At 37.2% G+C, this 25,218-nt stretch overlaps 11 protein-coding genes across 11 annotated transcripts, besides 1 other annotated feature; 5 read left to right on the top strand and 6 right to left on the bottom strand.

Moving 5' to 3' along the window:
* Positions 1-174: 174 nt before the first annotated feature.
* On the top strand, positions 175-2,511 carry CEX1 (COPI-interacting protein CEX1; the record flags this gene model as incomplete). Its single annotated transcript, XM_002495332.1, has 1 exon — positions 175-2,511. One exon carries the CDS (start codon positions 175-177, stop codon positions 2,509-2,511), a length of 2,337 nt encoding a protein of 778 aa, XP_002495377.1.
* Positions 2,512-2,678: 167 nt separating this feature from the next.
* Positions 2,679-4,976, bottom strand: DBP2 (DEAD-box ATP-dependent RNA helicase DBP2; the record flags this gene model as incomplete). The annotated part of the gene is made up of 2 exons (XM_002495333.1): positions 2,679-3,037; positions 3,713-4,976. 2 exons carry the CDS (start codon positions 4,974-4,976, stop codon positions 2,679-2,681), a joined length of 1,623 nt encoding a protein of 540 aa, XP_002495378.1.
* A 242-nt stretch (positions 4,977-5,218) lies between these two features.
* Positions 5,219-5,611, bottom strand: RPC19 (DNA-directed RNA polymerase core subunit RPC19; the record flags this gene model as incomplete). Its single annotated transcript, XM_002495334.1, has 1 exon — positions 5,219-5,611. The coding sequence occupies one exon, from the start codon at positions 5,609-5,611 to the stop codon at positions 5,219-5,221; it is 393 nt and encodes a 130-aa protein (XP_002495379.1).
* A 2,937-nt stretch (positions 5,612-8,548) lies between these two features.
* On the top strand, positions 8,549-9,658 carry ECM4 (S-glutathionyl-(chloro)hydroquinone reductase; the record flags this gene model as incomplete). Its single annotated transcript, XM_002495335.1, has 1 exon — positions 8,549-9,658. One exon carries the CDS (start codon positions 8,549-8,551, stop codon positions 9,656-9,658), a length of 1,110 nt encoding a protein of 369 aa, XP_002495380.1.
* A 418-nt stretch (positions 9,659-10,076) lies between these two features.
* MRX12 (Mrx12p) lies at positions 10,077-11,588 on the top strand (the record flags this gene model as incomplete). The annotated part of the gene is made up of 1 exon (XM_002495336.1): positions 10,077-11,588. The coding sequence occupies one exon, from the start codon at positions 10,077-10,079 to the stop codon at positions 11,586-11,588; it is 1,512 nt and encodes a 503-aa protein (XP_002495381.1).
* A 153-nt stretch (positions 11,589-11,741) lies between these two features.
* Positions 11,742-12,509, bottom strand: ZYRO0B09966g (uncharacterized protein; the record flags this gene model as incomplete). Its single annotated transcript, XM_002495337.1, has 1 exon — positions 11,742-12,509. One exon carries the CDS (start codon positions 12,507-12,509, stop codon positions 11,742-11,744), a length of 768 nt encoding a protein of 255 aa, XP_002495382.1.
* Positions 12,510-12,755: 246 nt separating this feature from the next.
* NOC3 (Noc3p) lies at positions 12,756-14,792 on the top strand (the record flags this gene model as incomplete). The annotated part of the gene is made up of 1 exon (XM_002495338.1): positions 12,756-14,792. The coding sequence occupies one exon, from the start codon at positions 12,756-12,758 to the stop codon at positions 14,790-14,792; it is 2,037 nt and encodes a 678-aa protein (XP_002495383.1).
* A 203-nt stretch (positions 14,793-14,995) lies between these two features.
* On the bottom strand, positions 14,996-16,888 carry MPP10 (rRNA-processing protein MPP10; the record flags this gene model as incomplete). Its single annotated transcript, XM_002495339.1, has 1 exon — positions 14,996-16,888. The coding sequence occupies one exon, from the start codon at positions 16,886-16,888 to the stop codon at positions 14,996-14,998; it is 1,893 nt and encodes a 630-aa protein (XP_002495384.1).
* Positions 16,889-17,100: 212 nt separating this feature from the next.
* On the bottom strand, positions 17,101-18,930 carry AVT1 (Avt1p; the record flags this gene model as incomplete). The annotated part of the gene is made up of 1 exon (XM_002495340.1): positions 17,101-18,930. One exon carries the CDS (start codon positions 18,928-18,930, stop codon positions 17,101-17,103), a length of 1,830 nt encoding a protein of 609 aa, XP_002495385.1.
* Positions 18,931-19,543: 613 nt separating this feature from the next.
* Positions 19,544-22,012, top strand: ZYRO0B10054g (uncharacterized protein; the record flags this gene model as incomplete). Its single annotated transcript, XM_002495341.1, has 1 exon — positions 19,544-22,012. The coding sequence occupies one exon, from the start codon at positions 19,544-19,546 to the stop codon at positions 22,010-22,012; it is 2,469 nt and encodes an 822-aa protein (XP_002495386.1).
* A 292-nt stretch (positions 22,013-22,304) lies between these two features.
* Positions 22,305-22,471: a sequence feature (Centromere Zyro0B).
* A 353-nt stretch (positions 22,472-22,824) lies between these two features.
* DNM1 (dynamin-related GTPase DNM1) lies at positions 22,825-25,167 on the bottom strand (the record flags this gene model as incomplete). The annotated part of the gene is made up of 1 exon (XM_002495342.1): positions 22,825-25,167. The coding sequence occupies one exon, from the start codon at positions 25,165-25,167 to the stop codon at positions 22,825-22,827; it is 2,343 nt and encodes a 780-aa protein (XP_002495387.1).
* Between the last annotated feature and the right edge of the window lie 51 nt (positions 25,168-25,218).

The following is a 25,218-nucleotide window of genomic DNA, read 5'->3' on the forward strand; positions in this document are numbered from 1 at the left end:
TTGGTAACTTTCACACAACTGGCAATTACAATTGATAGAAGATGTGTTATAGAAAGTGTGAAAAGACTTCGAAGCTCGACGGACCATAGTAATATGTACTTTTATATGCTATTTATTTGATTACCTGGCACCAATCACTTCACGTGTCAGCTTTCTCTGTTGAAGGACCATTAGATGTTTTTATTGACATTAGAATGCAAACAACTGCCCAATATTAAATCCTTAAGTATAAGTGAAAGGCGGACACCAGCTACGATGAGTTTTATTAATTTGTTCAGGTCAATTTCTAATTTCCAATTCCCCTATACCATTGAAGAGAAGCCAATTCAAGAGACTTTGCTATGGCAGGTGTTTTACGGTTCAAGAAAGTCTGATTCGCTACCGGTAACCATATTCAAAGCCAATAGAAATGAAAAGACAGAGCCGTTAATTGCGAATGCCGTTCACAAATCTAAGATCTTGAGAATTCCTGGCCTTTGTAGAGTCTTGGAGACCTTTGAATCTGACCCACAATCAACGTTTATTGTTACTGAAAGAGCTACGCCGTTCCCATGGGATCAATTAAACAACTATTCAAGGAATAAAGAAGCACTTGAGGTGGGTATCTTGGAAATTTTAAACACATTGTCGCATTTAAGCAATTTTGTGTTGGGTACATTGAGTGAACAATCGATCTTCATCGATTCTAAAGGACAATGGATTCTATTTGGATTTGAACTCTGTGCCGATAGGAAACAAATGGATCCAGGGATCTTTGGGTCTCATATGAGACTATACAACAATCTAAATGAAAAACCAACACTCTCTGATGACCCCACTAGGGTTGATGCTATGCAACTGGGTAAATTAATTACTAAACTATTGGGTGGTACTGCTGGAGTACCAAAGGATTGGTCCACGGCATTACAAAGTTTATCACAGGGCCGTACTAGTATTCAACATTTCAATAAAAAATTACAATCTACAAGTACGTGGATCAATAACCCTTTGATTTCTTTACATCAACAATTGGAAGAAATTCATATCAAAGATTCTCAAGGGAAATTTATTGTAATGTCCAATTTACAAATTGCATATTTTGAAAATAGATCTTTATTCCATCATTTGTTACCACAGTTCGTTAGAGGTATGTTAATTCCAGAGTTAACCAAGGTTATCAATTGGCTTATCTCCACTCAAAGTGGAAACCCATCTGTACTTCCAAAGATTATTCCACTTTTAGCAATTTTCCTAGATTTAACCATTGAACAAGAATATTTTCCTGAAGATTCTAAACAATTGCTTTACAGTAGTTTTGCATTACAAGATAGACAAGTTAGATTCTTACTTCTGATCTATCTGCCTAAGATTATCACCCGTTTGGAGAAAAAGGAAATCTCTGATAAAATATATCCAAGGTTCTCGATGGGATTAGCTGATACGGATTCTACTTTACGTTTACAGACTTTGAAAAGTATCCCAGTTGTCGTTTCTTACATTACCGAAAGACAGTTAAACAATGAATTGTTGCGTTATTTGGCCAAGACACAAGTGGACGTAGATGTGGATATCCGCGCATGGACTATTATTGTTATAACTAAGATTTCTACAATGTTGTCAAGTTCTTCCGGTAATAGAGCTAATATCTTAGCAACTGCATTTACCAAGTCTTTAAAAGATCCTGATGTGAAGGCAAGACTGGCCTCCTTATATGGGCTAAATAAAACGATTGACCTCTTCGACGTTAAAACAATCGCCAATAAGATTTTGACAGTCATTGCTCCTGGTCTATTAGATAAGGAGCCATTGGTGAGATCTAAGGCAAAGGCTCTTTTCCAGAAATATTTAAATAAGCTGGAAGATGAGGCTAAATTATTACAGGATAGTGATGCTTCCGCAGAGCCTCAAACAAAGGATATCAATTTTGATTCATACTGTGAAATGGATTCATCAAATGTCGATGAACTGGCTAAACAATTCTTATCCTCTATCCTTATTACCACCGGACCTGGGTTTTCAGATACTGATACAGCTACCTCTGGAGTTATGGATGATGATGTTTGGGCCAATTTTGGTGAAAAGAATTCTTCTACAGTCTCTGATGATTTTGGCAGTTTCCCGGCTAAAGTGAGTCAAGCTCAAGATTCCTTTGACGACGACGATGTGGAAGCCGATTTCGATGAGAGCGGTTGGGGGGATTTCTCATTCGATGAACCCCAAGAGATAAAATCACCTAAACCCGTTAGTGGTAAACCTGTTAAGGTGCAAAGATCGTGGAACTCTCATTTAAGTGATGATGAACCTACCGCTAGTCGGTCATTGACACAAGCCCCAGATAAAAAAACAAGTATCTTGAACAGGCCCAAGGTAAGTAGTAGCATTTTAACCCCACGTTCTAGTGCTAGTCATTCGAGGTCAAGCACACCATCTTCGCTATCGAGGACTGCGAAACCAGCTGCTAGAGCGAGTAAGCTTCAGAACAAGCCAGTTAAGGATGAATTTGATGATGATGCTTGGGATACAGCCTGGTAAGCTCCTAATCTTATTGTTATCGTTCTTTCAATATTCAAAAAGTATGCATATCCCAGTGATAACAATATATTAATTATATAGGAAAGAATAATAGTTTAACTAAAAGGGAACAATTGTAATATACATATTCGAATCAATGACGAAGAAAATTAAAAAAGCTAATGGCTTTAATATCTATTGTAGCCACCACCACGGCCACCACCATAGCCACCACGGCCACGACCGCCACCGCCACGGCCACGACCGCCGAAACCACCACGGCCACGACCACCGTAACCGCCACGACCATATCTTGGATGGCCACCGTAAGATTTCCTATCGTACTGAGCTAAATCGGCTGGAATTTCTTGTTTAGCTTCTCTCATAATGGAAATTAAAGAAGCACCTAAACCCTTGTTTCCCTCAGTGAAGAAAGAAATAGCCGTACCTTTAGCACCAGCTCTACCGGTTCTACCGATTCTGTGAACGTAATCTTCAATGTTACCTGGCATGTCATAGTTAATCACATAATTGATACCCTTGACATCTGTGAAATTGTTAGTAAAATAAGAACTTTAATAAGTGACAAAACCGCTACTAAGAACTACGAGGTATCCACAAGGTAACATGATATCTATTCCAATTTTTTTCTTTTTTTCTTCTTGATAAAGCATGATTCATCCTACATATTTGCTTCCTAAACGATTCAAACCTGAAATCCAACGTCTTCCATATAAATGAAAAGCTTGGACTCAATGGCTTGGAATGGTTTAGAGAGGCACAAAAAGCTAACAAAGTGCAACTACACAACAGACTGAAATAAAAAGATGAAATCTCTAGACTAAGACGACTTATTTTTCTTTTTTATTATTATTATTAAAAACGTCATGTAAGCCATCTAGTCTTTTTATGTTTCCATTATGATCCTTAAACAATCAATAACCTCATCTTTCTATAATCACTCGCCGCCAATACAAAAATTGTTATTGGTGTAGCTGAACTGGTTTATTTGTGCCGAACGATAAACGATTAGGAAGCTTTCAAAGGGAATCATGGGACCCGCCCAACCTTTAATGCCATATCAAAAAAATCCAAATCCCAGTAATAATAAATGCCCACAAAACTCCATATTGTTCTTTATCCTTGTAATACCCTAGTAGAAACTAGTAGCAGATGCAAAAATGCAAATAAATGCAAATAAATTGTTAGTAAAAAAACATACCAATACCTCTAGCTGCCACGTCCGTGGCAACCATAATAGGTGATCTACCGTTCTTGAATTCTTCCAAGACCCAATCACGTTCTCTTTGATCCTTATCACCATGGATGGCCAATGCAGACCAGCCATCTTGTCTCAAATATTGAGTGATGTCATCGCAAGTTCTCTTCGTAGATGCGAAAACTAATACCTTGGAATCCTGATCCTCGGATGCAATTTCCAAATGTTTAGATAGACGATCCCTCTTTTCAAATTCTGAAATGACTTCAACAACTTGCTTAATGGTATGAGATGCCGATAATTCAAGGGAACCAATTTGAACTTGAATTGGATCGGTCAAATAGTCTCTTGCCAATTGTTTAACTTCCTTAGGCCAGGTTGCAGACCACATTAGAGTTTGTCTATCAGGTCTGATTTGATCCACAATTTTCCTAATCTGAGGTTCAAAACCCATATCCAACATTCTATCAGCTTCATCCAAAACCAAATAAGTAACTCTTTTCAAATTAGTTTTATTAATCTCTAGCATATCGATCAATCTACCTGGAGTAGCGATGACAATTTCAGCACCTCTAGCCAAATCTCTGATTTGTTGACCACGAGGAACACCACCGTAAACGCAAGTATTTCTGATTCTAGAACTTCTACCAAATTTAGAGCATTCCTTTTGAATTTGAACGGCCAATTCTCTTGTTGGAGCTAACACAAGCACAACAGGACCATCACCAGGTGCTAATAGAGGTTGTGCGTTAATGTGCACAATGGCTGGTAAACAATAAGATAAAGTTTTACCAGAACCAGTAGCTGCAACACCAACCATATCTCTACCTGAAAGAGCCATTGGCCAACCTTGACATTGAATACCTGTTGGGGCAGCAAATCCTTCAGCTTTAACTTCTTTCAAAACATAATCAGGGAAACCTGCTTCATCAAAACTAGTGATTGGTTTAGGAATATCGTGTCCAGTAATGGTCATTTCATTCTCCTTACGGAACTTGGCAATGTCTTCGTCGGATCTATTACGAACACCTTCGTGTTCAACGTAGAAGTTCTTTTCAAAAGGTGGCAAGTGTGGTAACTCTTCATCCCAGTTAGGCTTACCTAGTTCTTGTGGTTCAGTGTAACCACCGCCTTTGTAACTTGAGAAGCCACCACCACCGAAGTTGCCACCTCTATTGTAATTGTTTCTATCAGAAGCTCTATTGCCTCTGAAATCCCCGTTACGGGAACCAAAATTGTTCTTATTATATTGACCGTCTCTAGACATGATTGCAGATTTGATGATAATGGATCAACAGCCTTTTGAAAATGTAGGGAGTGAACTAAATATTGTAATACCTTGTCTGCGATGAGCTTGATCTTTATACTAAGTGAAAATTTTTCAGCGCGATGAGCTTCTAAAAAAAAGAAATTTCATGCTCGAAGCTCATCGCCCATAGTAAAAGTGAAATAAGTTGAAATATTCTACATTACAACAGTGTTCTTATATTATACATTCAGTAAATAAATCTATAGTTCTCTGATTTTCTGTGTAAATTTATCCTCTACAGCGTCGCATAGATCCATCAGGTCTTGTAGTCCCTTGTGTAGTACGTCGACCGCCGTGACGTTTCCGTAGGTTTGAACTCTGATATTTAGCAAGTTTTCTGATGGATGTGGGATCGAATAACCACAAAATTCTACATCAGGGTTCTTCATTATCATATAACGAAGGGCATTACCCAGGGTATGATCTTCTTCGGCAATTTGGAAAGATGCACATGTACCATCTTCGGATGTAGCTTGTGGTAAAATCTTGATCTTTTCTCTGTCCGGCTCATCTTCGAACTCTTCTACAGGTTGTTCATCCTTAGTCATATCCACATCTTGGCTGACAGGATCTACTTTAGCTGATTCTGACATCTTTGCGTATATATGTGTTCGTTCTGTCGTATTGATAATATGCACTATATTGTGGTATTGGTGAACCTTTTGAAATGATATTAGAAAAGATTGTGATGCGGGTTACCCGGATACACGTCATAACAAAGGTTGGTTTAGGCGGCTAAGGGGGGGGATCTTTCTATTTTTCAAGTATAATTCCCATTGATTCTCTAAAATTTTATGCTTATTTTGATATAAGTCTTGGCTGGTGTTTGACAGCATTCGAAGAACTACAATACCGACTTGAATTCATCTCGAATAATAAATAAATAAATAAATAAATAAGTATACAAACAGAGCACTAGCAAAAAATTTTAAATGTTCTGTACCACCATGGTTTCATTCTGAATGCTTCTTTTTCATCTGCTATTTCTTGTTTTAACAGTTCTAAATCCACTTCTCTACGACCGGTGTCTATATCCATATCCTCTGGCTTGATGAAGATCTTCCAATTTCTTTTCCAAATCTTGTGACCCAAGTACATGGATAGTATAATGGGGAAAGATAAGTAAGATTCAAAGAAAGATTCTGCACTTGGTGGAGATCCAATGGGAAAAAGTGCTACGTAGAACTCCGAGATTAATTCAATAACACAGATGAAAAACCCCCACATGGAACCGTAGACACCAAGTGGCGATTTGAATGACAGTTCATCAGTCGATCTCCCCTGAGCAGATAAAGCTCTGCGAAATCTGATGTGACATAGACAAATACCAGCCCAAGTGAACAATGCAGCTAATCCTGATAGTGCCAATAACCAATTAAAGACATCACCTTCTTTATCAGATTCTGCAATAAATGCAATTAGAGCAAATATTGAACAGAAGATAATACTAACCAATGGTCTGCCCATACGATCAATATATGCGAAACATTTTGGCAAGAAACCTTGGTCTGCTAAAGCTGATAATGATCTTGAAGCTGCATAAATATCTGAATTACCCACTGACAAAACTGCAATCAATATCACTACATTTATCACTGTAGGCAATCCACTAATTCCTTGATTTTTAATGGCAATGACGAATGGTGAAGCCGCAGCATCCACAGATGAACTACCAATGAGCCTTTTATCACTGTAAGGAACCAATAGACCCACGAGGAAAAGGCAAATCACGTAAAAAAGTGTAATTCTCCAAAACACTAGCGGCAGCAGGGACATCCTTTCTGGGATTGGCCGCTTCTGCACTTGCCATGCCAACCATTTCACTCCCAGAATAAGAGAATGCGGCTGTACTGAAAACTGAACAGAAACCCTTAAATTTCTCACCTGAAGTTTCACCAACAAATGCACCTGGGTGATGCCAATATTTGGCACCAATATATCCAGTATGTGGACCACCACCGCAGATAAGAACGACAGCTAAAATTATGAAACCAAGGATCATTATAATTTTGCAAAGACAAAATATAAATTCAGCTTCACCATACCCTTTTGCACCAAATAGATTAATAACGACGATGACTACCCAAAACAATGCAACAAACCCATCTCTGTATTTTTTATCTGTATGCCAATAATTAACCGTAATGGATGCAGAGACAATTTCTAATGGTAAAGTACATAGAGTTGAAAGCATATAGTTGAAATTATTAGCAAATCCAAACGATTCATCAACAAATCTTGTAGCGTATGTGGTAAACCCACCTGATACAGGGAATGCAACCGCTAATTCAGCTACTGACATAACCACACAATAAATCATAGTACCTGAAATTATCCAACCCAATAGAACACCAGCAGGACCAGCAGTTCTCAACGCAGTACCACTTCCAACAAAGAGACCTGTACCAATGGCACCACCAATGGCAATCATTTGTAAATGACGATTTTTTAGAGTATGCTTCAATGGTGAGCGTGCAGTTGCAATGGCAATTTTCTCTGCTGATGTCAAATTTGGATCTAGTTCTGATAATTCCTGTCTTTTGAATGAATCCTTTATCCTCTGCCAACGTGAACGTGAACGTTCATCAATACTATTAGAATCCACATGGTCAATAATCTCTACCTGACCAATTTCTTTGTCTTGAACTTCAGTTCTATCCTTCTCTAAACTCATGATGAGATATTATGTACCTCTCTATTTTCTGGGCATTGCGAACTCTAGAATTCATATCTTGGTCTGGAACTGCTTCTTATACTTCTCGAGCCCTATCTGGTTGCATTGATGGTTGTAGCAAGGTCAATCATTTGATAAAATAGACGTAGTGGTTTGAGGTCAATCATCGTTTACTATCGTTAACATTCTCCGTTAATCTAAATACATAAGAAGACAATTGAATCCTTATCGGTACGAATTCTTCGATAGTTTATCTATCATGATAACTATTGATATTGCTACCGATGACAGTCTTTGTCCGGCATAAAAGCGGGCCCGTGCCAGTCTTTGTCCGATATGAAATGCTATGTCTTGAATAACAGTATTTTAAGATTGAATTGAAGAAGATTTCTATCTGACCAGCTGAGCTCATGTACCATTCGTGATCACAGTGAAACATATTGTCCATGTAATTACCCATCTAATTACTCACGCAATTACCCATGTCTCGCATGGATGATGCTGCCAGCTCTCAAATGCCTTTGCATCTGTCCCTTCTCAATTATTTCCGCAGTTTTCCTTCCCTAATATGACGGAGACATGCTATTCGACCAATTGTAATGCTACTGGGATCGCAATGACATTTGAAATAATTCAAATTTCGTCTTCATCTCGTCTTTGCGATTTCACCCGTAGAAAAAGAGTATATGTGGATTATTTGTAAAATTACTAACCCTTTGAAAAAGTCATTCATACGGACATATATATATATACATATAAGGGATAGAATTGCAACTTCATCCATTTTCACTGTTTCTAAAGAATAGATGTGAAAATAGATAGTCAAGTATTTTATTTTATCAATTCGAGTTTTAAAATGTCAAAGCAGTGGGCTTCAAGAGACGGTTCTTTCAAGAGACAAGTGTCAAAATTTCAGGAAATAATTTCACCTGATCATCCAGTTTTCAAGCCAGCCAAGGGTCGTTACTGGTTGTACGTTTCTTTGGCATGTCCATGGGCACATAGAACTTTACTTACAAGAGCTTTGAAAGGTCTAACTTCCGTTATTGGTGTTAGTGTCGTCCACTGGCATTTAGATAATAAGGGATGGAGATTCCTGCCAATTGATGAAGCCACTCTAGAGATGGCAAATCAGAAAAACTTATACAAGGATAAAGCAGGCGGCATTGTCGGTGCCCTAAGTGATAAGTCCTCTCCTGTCGGTAAAGTTCCTAACGATAGCGCCAGATTGTTTGTCGACGGTACATTTGATCCAAACGAACATGCTCAAAGACTAAGTGACCTTTATTACAAGGCAGATCCGGAATACGATGCTAGATTTACTGTTCCAGTTCTTTGGGATACCAAGCTGAAAGCTATTGTTTCTAACGAATCTGCTCAAATCATTAGAGTTCTTAACAGTGGTGTTCTTGATGAAGTAGCTGGTGATGAAGCTACAAAATTGGATCTAGTCCCCAAGGAACTGGAGTCACAAATTGATGAATTTAATAGTTGGGTTTATGATAACATTAATAATGGTGTCTATAAGGCGGGTTTTGCTGAAAGTGCTGAAATCTACGAGAAGGAAGTCACCAACGTTTTCCAACATTTAGACAAGGTTGAAGGTATTTTAAAGCAAAAATACGAAACTTTGAAATCAAAATACAAGGGTCTGGATGAAGTTTTATCTCGTTATTTTACCGTTGGTGAGCAATTGACTGAAGCTGATGTTCGTCTCTACACTACGATTGTAAGATTTGATCCAGTTTATGTGCAACATTTCAAATGTAACCTGAATACTATTAGAGATGGTTATCCGTTTATTCACTTGTGGTTACGTAACCTGTATTGGAATTACGATGCTTTCAGACATACCACTGATTTCGATCACATTAAGTTGCATTACACTAGATCTCACAGTAGAATTAACCCATTGGGTTTAACTCCATTGGGACCATCTCCTGACATTAAACCATTGAGAGACTAAGCAAGTTTTGTATAGTAAACGTAACGTTTTATGTGTTAATGAGTAGTTTTATTTTTTAAGCACTATACCATTTTACATTTTGTAAATCATTGAGAACTTTCCGGACATTATTCCTCAATGTTGGAATGAGAGACTAGGAACATAAAGATCTCGTTCTATCTATAAGAAAGTATATGTTAGATTTACTACAAATTCAAATAGTTGAAACGGGATATTTTGTCAGTGGGCGCAATACGTATGCCATTTCCATTATTTAGACATATTTCTACATATTTCTAAACTATTCTACAATCATTTCAAAGTTCAAAAGAAGATGAGTTTGTTGGAGCCCGAAGAAAATCTGAGCGGTGAATCATTTTGAATAGATTCCCAGTTAAAGAAAGTTAGTGAAAAGAATAACCAGCTTTTTCCATTCCTCATGTTGAAAAGGTATTTCACCAGTTCTGTAAAATGCCTGAATGGCAAGGTACATTTCGAGCCGGTATATGCAAACTTATTAAGACAAGAATGTTTTAAACCTTTAGCCGAAGAATTACCAAAGAAATATGGCCAGTTGGATCCCTATGAACTTTCTGAGTTTGTCAACAAAGCTCTTGCTAAGCAATCATTAAACACTGAACAAGTAATACCTATCCATAACAAGATGATTGAGGAGCTCAGTAGGTATGAATACGGTATCAGTACTGTTCATGCTAAAAAATTGGAACAAATTGGGGGACAGCTGAGCGAAAAATCTCTACTTGAAATAATTAGAAATAATCCTGGTAGAGTTCATGACTCTTGGGAGCTTTTGAAGAGGTTTCCTAAGGAATTTTGGGTAGATGATTTGCTTTTGGCGGCTGTGGAAAATACTATTTCAAGGAAGACTTATGAGGAAAATGGGAAACAAATTCTGCCATTAAAATCACTAGCTCAATGTATGATCCTGCTGCAAAATATTGACCATAAACAAAACATCAAGCAAGATGTCTTGGACGTTTTAGTTGGTCATATTTTAGAGGGGAAAATCAGTAATGCACTCCAACCTTTGCTGCAATATGGTACTACTTCGTTAGAACCCTTTCTAGAACGAATTGAAGAATTAACTCCGTACCAGATTTATCAAATCTATAAGAATTTTCCCTTGGATTCGTTAAAAACGGAAGAAGGACTCTTTTTTAAAATTGTCAATACACTGGGAAAATTTCAAAAACCCGTTTTCTCTCAGGAAGAAGTCCAAACAAGTGATGAATTCAAAAAATCTCTTCAAGAATTTGGTGAATTTTCTGTACTCAATGATTTATCTCATTCGGAAGATCTATCTCAGGAATATTTACAATTAAGACAGTACATTAGCGAAAACGAATTGGATAAAAAAGATTTGAAACTAGCACTTAACCTTTTGAGAATTGAAGGTGTTTACAGGAATAACTTGGAGCGAGCTCTAGAGCTTTACCATTCTTACCTTTTAAGCCATGGGAATAAAGCTAATAAATTGATGTTTGAGATTCTTTTAAGCTTTGCATCTCAAAGCTTCAAAAAGTCAAACCCAGCCATGCTTCAATATTCCCAAGTTTTCTTCCCTGCTGATAACTCTGAAAGTGATACTGTTAACATTATTCGCACCTTAATGTTAGCTAATTCCAAATTTGACGTTGAGAAATCATTAGAACTTTACAATACTAATATCGAAGCATTTGCTAAAAGGAACGAAGAGTCATTGGAAAGTAGTTTGTTAACCGAGTCACTTATTATGGCTTACTTGGCGAACCAGGATCTCAATTTCGCTCGTGTAATTTTTGAAGGAGCTATAAGAGAGAAGATACTTACTTCCCATGCCATCATCAAAAACTTAAAAGACCTGTTCAAAACTTATGGGGAGGCTGTAGAAAAGGGTAATGTGAAAGATGTGATGCAAGAGAAAATTTTACAAACATTTGAAACAATTTAATCCAAATCCGTTTCCTAATTAATAATAAAAATAATGATAGTGATAGTGTTAGAAAAAATTATGTGACTTTAATGAACTGCAAAACCAATTGCTTGAAAGTCATTCGTGTAAAAAATTTCAAAATCATGAATCTATTCTTCTTTCGTCCTGCGATTATTCGTAATCCTTGTGTTCGGTCCTATTCTTACCATTCATTTTGACCCTAAAAGTGCACGTTGAATAACCCTGTATAGTTTGTAATTGCGCATTATTCTTGTTAAGTTTTAACCTTACATCGGAGCTGAATTTTCTGCCGAATACAGGCAGTCCGGTAAGGCAATCATTATTTGCAAATTTATTAGAGGTTCCCATTTCAGACCCGCTGTGAGAACGCTCATCTGCAAATTCTTTGTCTAAAGAACTTGGTAGCTCAAATAGCCCATTCCGATAATTATTGAACCCTTGAGGTTCTTTAAAATTCATTACGCCCAAATTTGAAAACTTATCCGATTCCATATGCCTCTGACTTGTTGGTGTTGCAGTTGGTGTTGGTGATCGATTAGATATCGAGGGTAAAAATGTCAATTTCTTACTTTTGTTCCCAGCATAATCATTCAGTTTCTTATTACTCATAGAGATCTCCAACTGTGAATTATTGTATCTAGGATCAGTCTTGATAACTAAAGGACTCTGTTGATTTTTCCTACCATCACCACCACGAGCTTCCGCATCCTGTGAAATTTGATCTAGTCTCGCATTATTACTCATTTCATCGACTCTAACGTGGTGGAACATTATTGGGGATATGTTCTTGTTGTTTTCAATGGACTTCAACTGATTATCAGATCTCTTACGCATCTTGCATTTATTCTGCATTCCTAGGGAAGATCTCGACCTGCCTTTGCCGGGGCAATTGGGATCGTATTTAACCACTCTCATCATGTTGTCATGAGTTCAAAATAATATTGAATTGGAGTAGCGTATAACATCCATGACCCCCAAATGTTAATAATTGTTGTGTCTTAACATTTTCTATTTTGTAGAAATTGTTTTGCGCCTCTCGCCTGGTCCGAAAATTTTAAAGCGATGAGATGAGATGAGATGAGATGAGATGAGATGAGCTCAAGTTAAAAATAAATCATTCACCACTTCATTACAAACAACATTGAGCAAGTAGTACTGTTTAAAATGGGTAGGAGGAAGAGATCACAATCAGAAATCAAGGCAGGTACTGCAAAGAAACGGAAGCAAGAGGATGCTTTGTTAGAACAAGGTGGTTTTGGATCCGCTGGTAGCGATATCTCGAATGATGATGATATGTATGAGGATGCTGTCTCTAAACCGTCAGATGATGATGATTCATGGGACAATTTAGAGCAAGATTATGAGAAAAGATCAAGAAATCTTAAACATCAAGAGGATAACATGGTGGAAGGTTTACCTATCAAGATAAACGGTAAAATTGAGAGGAAAATGATCAGACAGCAACCAAAAAAGAACGAATCTAAGGATACTTCTGATCAATCTGAACAGGATGAGGATGCATCTGAACGGGAATCTGAATCTAAGGGAGAAAAAGAGGAAGAAGATGAGGAAGACGATGAAAATGAACAAGTGCCTGATACAGAGGAAAAAATTGTTCAGTTGAAAGAAGAAATAGCGGACCTTGTAGAAAAGATATTAGAAGAGCCAGAGGAAAATGTTCCAGCACTTTCGAGGCTTTGTAGAATGGTGAAATCTAAGAATCCGAATACTTGTAAGTTTTCCATGTTAGCGCTTGTCCCCGTTTTTAAGAGTATTATCCCGGGTTATAGGATTAGGCCTCTAACTGAATTAGAAAAAAGGGAGAGAGTCAGTAAAGAGGTCGGAAGGTTAAGACATTTTGAACAATCTTTAGTGGGAATCTACAAAAATTATGTCGATATTTTGAAAGAATTGAGTAAGGTACCTAATAATGATGATCCTTTAAAAGTTCAAATAGGTGCTTTGGCAACTCAAGCTGCGAACGAATTAATATCTAATGCATCCCATTTCAATTTTAGAACTGAAATGTTCACTTTGATCATTAGACGTATTTGTAAACCCAATTTGAGAGCAGATTCGATGTCTGAAAGATCTATCAAAACTTTGGAAAGTCTTTTAAATGATGATGAAGATGGTATTATTTCTCTAGAGATTGTAAGAATACTTTGCAAAACAGCAAAGACAAGAAAATATAATGTGGAGGAATCTGTGATAAATATCTTACTCTCACTCGATGTTCTGTCTGATTACGATCCTAATACTAGAGAAGAAAATGAGCAAGAGAAGATTAGAATGAAGAAAAAGGACAGAGTTCATCTTTCTAAAAAGCAGAGAAAATCTAGAAAAGAGATGAAGCAAATTGAGGAAGAGATGCGGAAGGCCGAACAGTCAGTAACCGTTGAAGAAAGGGAGAGAAATCAAGCAGAGATTTTGAAACAAGTTTTCTCTTTGTATTTGAACATTTTGAAAGTCCAAAATCCTAAGCTTGTAGGAGCTGTTCTGGAAGGTCTAGTTAAATTCGGTAGTATGGCTAATTTTGAATTATTAGGGGATTTTCTGGAGGTTATGAAAGAACTTATCAAAGATGCTGATTTGAATAATATTTCTTCTTCAGAAGTGAGAAAAGTTCTTTTATGCATCGTGAGTTCGTTTTCGATCGTTTCAAATCATAGTCAAATGAAATTCAATGTTGATTTGTCCTCTTTTGTGGACGCTCTTTATGCTCTATTGCCCTCCATATCGTTAGATGCTAATATTGAACTTTCTCATAAATCAATGAGACTAGCAGATCCTCTCGGTAGTGAGATTTTTAAGCCATCAGTAAACGTATCCACCAAGGCTGAACTTCTTCTAAAGGCTCTAGATTACATTTTCTTTAGATCTAAATCAGGGACCAAACAAAGAGCAGCTGCATTTACCAAGCGAATTTACATGAGCATGGACCATACTCCTGAAAAAACTTCTATTGCATTGTTGAAATTTTTGGATAAATTAATGAATAAGTATCCAGAAATTGGCGGTTTGTATTCAACCGAAGACAGGATAGGTAACGGTAACTTTATTATGGAAGCTGATACGCCCGCTCTTTGTAACCCGGAGAGTGCGACCCTATGGGAAAATAGCCTTCTAGTTAATCATTATTGCCCTACTGTTGTCAAGGGGATTCGTTTTCTTGGAACAAGATCTAAGGAAAGCCAATAGATAGATAAACAAGATACTTGTAACATAGTTTGTAAAGATCGATAATAGGTTTTTGTACCCCCTAGAATTGCTTATACAGTTTCATCTATTTTTATTTTAGATATCTTGGGTTGGCCATGTTAGCCGATTAGTTAAATGGCTGCCATATTTTACAAAATGCATTGAAGTAAAATACAAAAAAATTTCTTTGAGTCTCCTCTACTTCACAATTTTATTTTATTGATATTTTCGTTTCCCTTAGTACCTTTAACGTTACCCCTAACATCATGCTGCTCTCCCTTTTTGTTGATAACGGTAACGTTCTTAGCATTCGACAAGGTCGAGATCGTAGCGTCTTTCTTACTCTTCTTCTTTTGCTGATCGCCAACATGGTTGTTGGCTCTCTTTCTCTTCATGGCTCTACGTAGCCTCTGTTTGTCATCTCTGGTCAATTCCTCTTTGGCCACTGGCATACCATTTTTGAGTTTGATCTCATTAGGGTTCTCACCCTTTCCTACTCTATAAATTTCCTGAGGAGCTAGAGATTGTTCAGTGGACATAGTTAGTGGCTGGGTATCCTCCATAGATACAGCAGGTGTTTCCACTCTGACCTCTAAGGATTTTTTGGATGGTTTTGGGATAAAGTGTGCGGATGATAGAGCATCCAATTTGTAAAATAGATTGTTGAACATGTCGGAGATCTCATCATGTTCTTTCTGCAATTCTTCACTTACAGCTGCATCCTGTGATACACCCTTGTAGTCCTCCTCATATAATTCGGCCAAGGACTTCGAAGATTTCTGGTCACTCAATTGGAAATCAGGTTTGTAACTCTTCAGATTGCTATCTGTTACCACTCTTCTAGGCAAATCATCGAAACCTTTCTCTTTAATTCTCCTTCTGATCATATCTTCGAGAGATTCAGTGACTTCAGTTGTTATTACAGGCACCGGCTTCGAAGTTCTATCAAATTCCACATCCTCTTCTAACAATGCATCCTGAGGACGATCCTTTGATTGTGCTTCACCTTTTAAAGCCCATTTTTTCTCAGCAACAGCCTCTTTTTCTAACTGTTCTATTTGCCTCTGGATGTCTAATTGCTGCTTTTCAAAAGTTGATAGCTTCTTCTCGGAATCAGTATCTTCATCTCCTCCCTTCGGTTCCTTGTCATCATCTGCAAATAGATCCAATTTGGCAGAATCAACAGCCGCATCGTAATCCTCTTCTGTGAAGTCAGGTTCCGCTTGTTGCTTCTTCTTAGGCTTTTCACTGGTGACCTCCTTTTTAGTAGACTTTTGAGACGTTGGTTCGTCAAAGAAATCGTTATAGTATAAGGCTTCTTCTTCATCTTCAGAGGGTAAATCACCAAAATAATCAACTTCTTCATCATCTTGCTCATTACCCTCTCCTTCCTCGGCCTCTAGAGTTTGTCTGTTGAATTCATTTAAATCAAAAAATTCATCGTTAAGATCTTTCTTCTCAGAATTGGAATAATCAGCTTCATTTGAAGATTCTTCCAAGGCACCTTCCTGATCACTTTCCTCATAATCATCTTTTTCTTCCAGCTCCTCCTTACCCTCTTCTTCACTAACATCAGCAGGTTCTCCTGACATGGCACTGTCATCATACCTTTCAATTTCTTGTACTTTTCCAGTATCGTTGTCGTCTTCGTCCTCTTCTTCGTCCTCGTCCTCTTCTTCTTCTTCTTCTTCTTCTTCTTCTTCTTCACTTCCCTCATTTTGCGAGCCCTGATTTGATTCATCTCCAGAAGATTCTGATTCTTGAGATTCTTGCTCTAAATCGTTTCCTTCCAATGAAGAACCATCTCCTTCTTCTTCGTCAAAATCGTCATATGTTTGACTCTTCAAATCGTATATTCTCTCCATGAGGTCACCACCAACATTATCGACAACCATTTTAGCTTGCCACCAAACTTGATTAGCATCGAGTCCATCAGTAATAATCTCATCAAGTTCTGTCTTTGCAGCACTTCCACTTTTTTTGTATAGTGCAAGAACCTCATCGAGGTAGGATTTCACCAAATCTAAAGCCTGTGAAGGCTCTTTGGAAAGAATCCCGATAGGTTCTGACTTCAAAGTGTCAGAGAAATTCGACATCAATGATCTGGTTTCTTTTGTTCCTTTCTTTCTTATATCTGTTTCGAAACTATATAGCTCATCGCAGTCTCTAAAATTTTATCAATTTTCTTCCCACAACCGCCGTGCCAGCATCTGGAGGAAAAGTGAAAAATAGTCATTATTATAATTAAATACGAAGTTCGAAGTTCGAAGTTCGAAAGTCTGACAAAGTAGTAGTAATAGACGAATAATTACGAAGCAATGGCGGCACCGATTCCTAGAGTAGCCAACAGCATGCTCACTGAAATTGTGAGGTAACAGAGGATCCTTTCCCACCATTTGATGGACGATTTGCAAATCTTCAAGTAAAATAGGCATGGAAGAATTAGACAGATCATAAAACATAGCCCAGCTCCCAAAAATGCAATTAGTTTGTCAAATTTGGGGAATATTATTGCGATAGTCACAAAAGCTACATTGACAAAAATTCTGTTGAAAAGCTGAACCAATTCAGCAGTTTTTGATCGGTTATTACCGTTTTTGAGTTCTATACCGTCGACACCCATCAAAGTATCTAAAACTGAGATAATCGGTCTTGCATTTAATGGCGTCTTGGCAATAGGGATCAAGGACATTAGTGAAGAGATTAAAACGTAGACAAAACTAGGATATCCCTCAGTGAGTAAAACATTTCTTGTAATTTCATCATCAACCAGGCTTCCAAACATAAAATATCCAACGACGCTTGATCCAATATCTGTTATGGTGGTAATTTTGTAAGTAGTTTTTAGACAATCGAAAAACTTGGTAGGATGTCTCATATCAGACTTCAAGTTTGGAAAAACGGCATGTCCACCCCAGCATGCACTCAGCAATCCAATGGAGAGACAAAAGCTTTTAAAGTCTTTAGGCCATAAATCCGTGGGCATTCTATCAATTAAGGAGCCCGGTGCTTCTTTCTTGTAAAACCCACAGAGGGCAGTTATGACTACTGTTCCAATCGTCGAGGTAATACCTAGTAAAGAGATATTGGATAGGATACTCAAAGGAATAAACACACCAGGAGTCACTGCGAAGAACCCTAAAACTTTGAAAAAATTGGAAGAATATTTGGGAATCAGAGCATTTAAAGAATCACCAAATAAAATGATTAACGAAACACCGCTACCCAATAGGTCCAAAGTAAATAAGCATGAAATGAGAATACGACCTTTACTCCCATAGGCTGCATACCCCAAATCGGCGTAAGACATTAAGGTGGGATCAGTATCCAAACATCTTGAGAGTAGCTCAGCACTACAAAAAGTAGCAAGTGCCAAGATACACAATAGGCAAAGGCCTGGAATCCAACCTGCATTTTTCAAGCCTAGTGGAAGAGCTAGAAGGCCAATACCAATTAAAATATTCACCGAGTTGAAAATAGTTTGTGGACCAGTTGATTTACCTGCTAAAACTGTAACCACTTCGCCATCTTTACCTTCCACTTTTCTCAGGGTAATTAATTCGTTGTCAGCGGCTGTCCCGATGTTAGAAATACCTGGAACAATAACAGATTCCACCACGGACGCACCATCTCGAAATTGTGACTGGGAATCACTTATGACACTCATTCCAGTAGCACCATAATCATCTACATCTTGAACTGCAGGGCCACTTACTCTTCTATCTCGAAAATTAGCAATCGAAGGTCTAACAGCAATACTACCAGCTCTACCTAGCGCAACAGACAATTTACGACCATCTGGAGCGGGTTCCATGGTTTCAGGATTAACCAATTCATCATTAGATTGTTCAAAATAGTTTCTCTGCACATCAGGGTGAACATCGATATGTCTAAAGGAATTAGCTCTTTTCAAAGAAGTGGCAAATCTACTCAAAGAATTTACACCTCTAAATGAACCAAATGGTTGATCTAAGATTGAATGCCTCCTATGTGAAAATGATGATCCAGCATTAAACGGAGATTCCCCCACACCATGACTGTTGTTTCCATTACCATTAACTGGAATTGAAATATAATGAACAGGACCTTGATTCGAATTTTCCCCTCGTAAGGGCTCCTCCTCTGAGGTACCGGCCATCAAACTGCTCCTAACTGCTCCTAACCTAACCTAGGTTATCTTGATTCAAGAAATGTAAAAGTTAAATTTTTAATCCTTCCTTCTTTTTAAAGCTCGCGATTAATATCGGGAAGTTCCTGAGATTAATTTTGAAAAACATAAAAAATATACAACAATCAAGAAATAAGTAGATTTTAATTTATGGAGAATTTTTTTTCCCTTCTTATCCTTTTCTCCATCTTGAATTGTCGCATGATGAGATTGACTTTACCCGATTTCTTAATACTTCAATCTGTATTGATAACGATGTGCTCGTAAAAAAAAATTAGGAGGCCATTAATTTAATTGAAAAAAAAAAAAAAAAAAAAAAAAATGTAAGGTAATATTAAAATGGTATTCCATCTAATATTATGTGCCCTGTCCAACTACCGCGAAACGATTTGCAATATTACTGGATCATGGTATTAATATGGTTCGCCCAGAATCATTCCAAACGGAAGATGTGCATTGCCGATGATAACATGTGGAGAAAACCGCACTTTAAAGTTATCGCTAATTCTACCCTGGGCTCTAAAGCCCTTTGAAAGAAATACTCGAATTTGCTCTTTAGTACATTGACAGGTATTGAAGCCTGATGAAGCTCTTGTGTTATGTTCAGATCTTTTTATCATGGTTTGGATTGGTGTTGACAGCAAGCAGCAACAGTAATGTTGGAATCCAAGATAATTTTCCCTTCACCTCTGTCGTTGACATTTTATCTCAGAATGTTGAGTTTTCTACATTTCTAAGAGCTGTGCAGAGGAATGGATTTATCCCGTATTTGAATGAATTACAAAATTATACATTGATGGCCCCTGTAAATTCTGCATTCATTGATAATGAGCCAGAAGATAAGAATTATAAGTTTGACATTGAAAATTATTTGATCCATGATTCTGTTCTATTAACTTCTGGAATTGATCAAGGAATTTCTGTCATATCTGAGGGAGTGAAATTTCCCTATGTTTTAGAAAAGTTAAGCGATGATACAATTATTGTTAACGACGTTAAATTGGTAGATTCTGACTTGCTACCGAATTTCCAAAATGCTAGTGTACACGGTATCGGGGAAAAAATCAATACGCCTTTTGGATTAAGGAACTTTTTACAAAAGATTGAGCATGATTTTAACGACTTCCATTTGTTTAATAATTTTACTCGAAATATACCTGCAGTTGAATCAATAACGACCAACCGTACAATATTGATACCTTCAGATTACAATTGGCATAATTTTTTTTCAGAAGTTGAAATAAATTATATCACAGATGCTTTCAATAGTCTGCAGAGAATGGAAGGAGACACTAGATATATTTGGAATACCGATAGACAAAATTTTATTCAAAATATTATAATTGATAAAATCTTGGGTGGCATGGTACCCGATGTACATTATCCGGAAAATCTGAATGGCGATCCGCTTGATTTTCAAAGTGAAAGAAATGGATCCGTCTTGCTTGTTAATGGCTCAAAATCTTCAGATCTTTCAAATATGGCTTTTAACAGGGGGCTAGTTCATTCCTTTGATAATTTAGAGATCATTAAAGATATTATCAGTTTTACTGCTGAGAAATATTTGCATGGGATTAATTGCTCAGATTTTGTCAGAGAACTATATTTTCGTAATTTACAGTGCTTGATTAGGGATTCAAGAGAAACTCAAGGTGAGGAAAAAACTATTTTTGTTCCAGATGTTCCTTCGGCTGCTTATGATGGATTCAGTAGACCTGGGCTACTGTACCATTTCGTCGGTAGCAAGATCTGGTTGGATCAAGAGTTTTCAGAAGAGAATCTTGGGAAAAGTAGGATGTTTGAGTCCAAGTTTTGTGATTCTGATGAAAATTTAGGTGGTAATTGTCAGAGGATTAAGATAATTAAAGATCGCGGTGAATACTTCATAAATGAAAAATATAGGGTAATTCATGAGGAGCCTTTTCAAATTGGAAATACTCTCATTTATTTGGTATCGGACAAAATGAAATTACCAGGAGATTTAACGCCTTCGATAAATCCATTTTACGGATGTTCCAGGTCATTGATGTTCCTAAGCCAGTTAAATATTCTCGATTTACCTTTGAACAAGGAAGGGTATACTATTCTTATGCCTTGCTTCGATTCGTGGGAATTTTTGGAGCTGAATCTGCAATTTCTTGAAAACAATATGACTGCCATCAATTCCATAATGAAGAACTTGATTATTGATGGACTTATCTATTCTGATTCAAAGGATACCACTTTTGAGACGAAAAATTTGCTGGGTGATTCTATATTGGTACAAGCAGAACGCCTGCATAATGGTGAAGGTACGGAGTTGAATCTAAATTTGAGCAGTGTGGGAACAAAAATAAAAATAAAAAATGACTTAGATTTATTCTTCAGTCAAGGCGTGGTACATCCTTTAGGGCAATTATACCTTCCAAAATCGGTTACTGTGACGTTGATAGATCTCATCCGTACTACAGGCACTACCCAACTCATTGAGCTTTTCGAGAAATTTGATGACCTTTCCTCAATTATACACGGGAATAAACCCTATTCCCTGTTGGTTCCAACGGAGTCATCTCTGTCACTTGTCGGTGATATTCTTAATTCCACTAAACTTCTCAATTTGTTGAAATTGCATGTTATAGAAGGAGATTTTACGTCAAGCCTCTTACACTGTGAAGGCAATGTTACTACTTTACTGGGCGATTCGCTGTTCTGCAGGAAAGATTCTCAGGAAAACTATTTCTTAGGTGTCCTCAATGGTGCTCAGAGAGAAGTAAGAATCATGAAAAAAGGGTGTTCTTCTCATAATTCCTGTGTCTTTTTGATTGATCGACCAATTTCCTTACAGTGGTTAAATCGGAGGAAAATTTGGTTTGGGTTACCAAGAAGCCCGTTGGGCATTGCAATGCTCACTGAAACAGTCATATTGTTCATCGGTCTCTCTCTTTTTTTCTTTAAAAGGAAGAAGGTACCGGGCACTAACTTAGTGTCACCTAATAACGATGATGCAGAAATCACACGTCCCCTTATCGCTCCTGGCGAAAACACGAGTCCTGACGGTAGAAATGAAACTTAAGGAGGTATTCTTGGAAGGAGAGGATATCTTTATACATGAGGTATTCAATCTTTTTCATAGCTAACTCGGAGAAAATATTTTTGATTTAAATAATGTCTTTCAAATTGGTTAAAGTAGAACAAAACGTAAATGTTTAATATGATGGAATATGGATATTATGACAAATTGTTTCAAAAGATACTGGTCACAGATGGCCACTTAATATACTTTAATCAAAGACAAAGTATGATCTAAAGTAGAGTAGATGTAAAAACCGCAATCCATTAAAGAGCTTTAGAAGCTGTGTAATTTAATCACATGATATAATAATATATATTATAAGACAGTATATAATTTTATTTAATACTTTCAAAATTAATACAAATAAAGCTTTAATTCTATTTTTTGATAATTATCTGTTTTAAAAGCGTTTAAAAAATATTCATTATTTTTGTTGTGGCTTACTTCCGAAACCTCTAATTTGTTTGATATGTGAGAAACTTTTTCGGAACAAGATTACTGAAGCCTACTTTGAACAAGTTTTTACGTACCTACAAACTAAACTGTTTCGTCTTATCTTCTAGTATTAATAACGACAGGAAGGTTGGTTCACAAGGAAAAATCTCAGACTAACTACTGAAAAAAATTGCCTAGACAATTTTCGCAATTACAGTTTCTCGCCATAAAGAAGATGAACGACTTTATATCGTAAGCTGGTAATAAACAAATGCCTTAAAGCAATTGAACAATATAGGAAGCCATTACTGCAGAATTACACAATACTTCACTTAAATACAAAGAACCCGAACATACTAAGATTCTTTCCGTAGTATTTACAAGGTACCACTAATAATATTCGATGCCTTCTTATAAGTGGCCAATACTTGAATGCATTTATCTCTTTCCTGTGCCAAAGTCTGGTCCTCCATTAATAGTTCTTCAAACATGGATTCTTTGTACAACTTGGTAACCAGCCTATTTTGAACAGTTTCTTTGGAAAAATTGACAAGCAAGCACATGACAGCCTTTGGAATCTGATCCTCGATCATTTGGCGGATAATATCGAAATAGGATACAATCAACCTCCTAATTAGCTCACATTCAAGTTCTTCCCTTTCTGTTAATTGCGGCTCTTTGTTTTCTTCACTATCATCCGAACTATCTTGTTCAGCACCGCTTCCATTGATTTGGAGGTTTTTCATATCAATTAATGTTTGGCCGTTCATATCATTTTGAGCGGAGTACTGCTGTCTACTATGGCCATGGGTACCTCCGTGATGTTGATGATCTTGAGATGATTGTTCCTTACCGAAAAAATATTTCAAAAATGAATCCTTTGATTGTTTCATGTCTGCGTTATCACCATCCTCATCCGATTCACTCTCTGCAGTAGAATCAGATTCAACTCGAGGTGATTCGGGATTTGATTCGTGTATCCCTTCTGCATCTCTTTCTTTTCGAATCTCTCTTTGTAAAAACTCCTTCTTTTGTTGGAGTTTTTGTTTAGCAAGAAGCTCACCGTTTCTCTTGCGTGTTTCTACAATATCAGCCATTGCCTCTGTAGCACTGAGGAAATTAGGATGATTGGTATTGATGTAGGATCTATGAATATCAATGAGGCTTTCCACATAAGACCTTGTGGGGCCCAAGCGTTCTCTCAATAGTTCGCTAACTACTTCGATTAACATGCTATGCAATTTTGGGTATCTGGCTAACTCATTGGTACCACAATTATGACAGATCTTCATCAATTCCTCATACACGAGTTCCACACAACGTTGAGATGGATCTAATAATAATTTAATCTGTGGTTTGACCAAAAGATCAAATGCAAGTTCAGGGACAAAAAGAGATGGTCTTGGCCCCGTAGAATTCCTAATGGCGGTTCTAATATCCATGATAGTCAAATTGGCAGTAGGGCTAATAGATCTAAGCGAATTGCCAAAAATGTTGTTGTAAATGTAATAGATACGTGCACCACCACATAGCTCCTTCGTACTAATAGCAGATGAAGTACCATCAATAGAAGAGATAAAATTTGTAGCAAATTTGTTCATTAATTGTAAAACAAGACCTGCCCTATTTTCACTAGTGATATCCCCAGTATCACCTAGAGAAGCCAATTCCTGCTCTGATTGGCCAATCAGAGTGTTCAATCTTGCCTTAATATCTGGTAATTTATCTCTAATGTGAGACATCAAAATTTGGTTTAACAGTTTAGCCAAATACCGAGTACCACATCTGCTAGAAATAGTTCTGTAAACGGGATGTCTATTAAAATATTCTTGTTCATTATCTAGGGCTTCCTCTACAGTCTTATTCAATTGAATATCTTGTTGAGAACGGTTAACCACACCGACAAACCCTAGTCTTAAAGGATATAACTTACCTGATAAAATGTCAAGAGCATTGGTTCCAGAATCCATTAAATCTAGTTTAGTAATAACACCTATGGTCCTCTTACCATGAGGATCAACTTCTCTAGCTAATTTCAAAGACTCAGAGTTTACCAAATCGACATTTGCAGGCGATACCGCTAAAATGATACAACTAGGAGTAGCAATATATTCCAAAAGTAAATTTTTAATCTGCTTTTCAATATCATGAGGTTGTTCACCAATCGGGACCTTAGTGATACCTGGTAAATCCACTAAAGTCAAATTTAATACACGGGGTGAAAAAATCTTTAAATTTATAGGCACTTTACTGATACCTTTATCTTTACCGGCAATTCTTGCAGTTTCATTAGCAATCTCTTGTCTAATTTGTTTGAAATCGTAAAAACGACGACCTGGTAAATGTAAGAATTCCCCCCATTCTTCATGCGTGGGCGGTTGGTAATTCTTGTTATTCTTTCTCAGATGATCTTCTAAAGTCATTTCATGTTCACCATTCTCTTGTACATCCTCTGCGGTCTGACTTCCCTGATATTCATGGATCAATGGTGAATCTGGAGAAATGTTATTCAATTGCAAAACCAATGGTCTTCTAGTAACAATACCCGTACCTCTTGGTAAAAAATCTTTACCGACAAGTGTCTCTAGAATTGATGATTTACCGGATGATTGAGAACCTACGACGGCTAGGATAGGGAGATCTAATGTATCAATCCCAGCATCGTACATAACATCCTGAAGTTTGTTGACTGTGGGGATCAAATCTTCTAGACTGGCCATTTTTGTAGATGCGCGATTCCCTTTTATTAGTTCTGAATCTTATTTCAAAAA

This window comes from Zygosaccharomyces rouxii, assembly GCF_000026365.1.
Source record: "Zygosaccharomyces rouxii strain CBS732 chromosome B complete sequence".
Classification (NCBI taxonomy): domain Eukaryota; kingdom Fungi; phylum Ascomycota; class Saccharomycetes; order Saccharomycetales; family Saccharomycetaceae; genus Zygosaccharomyces; species Zygosaccharomyces rouxii.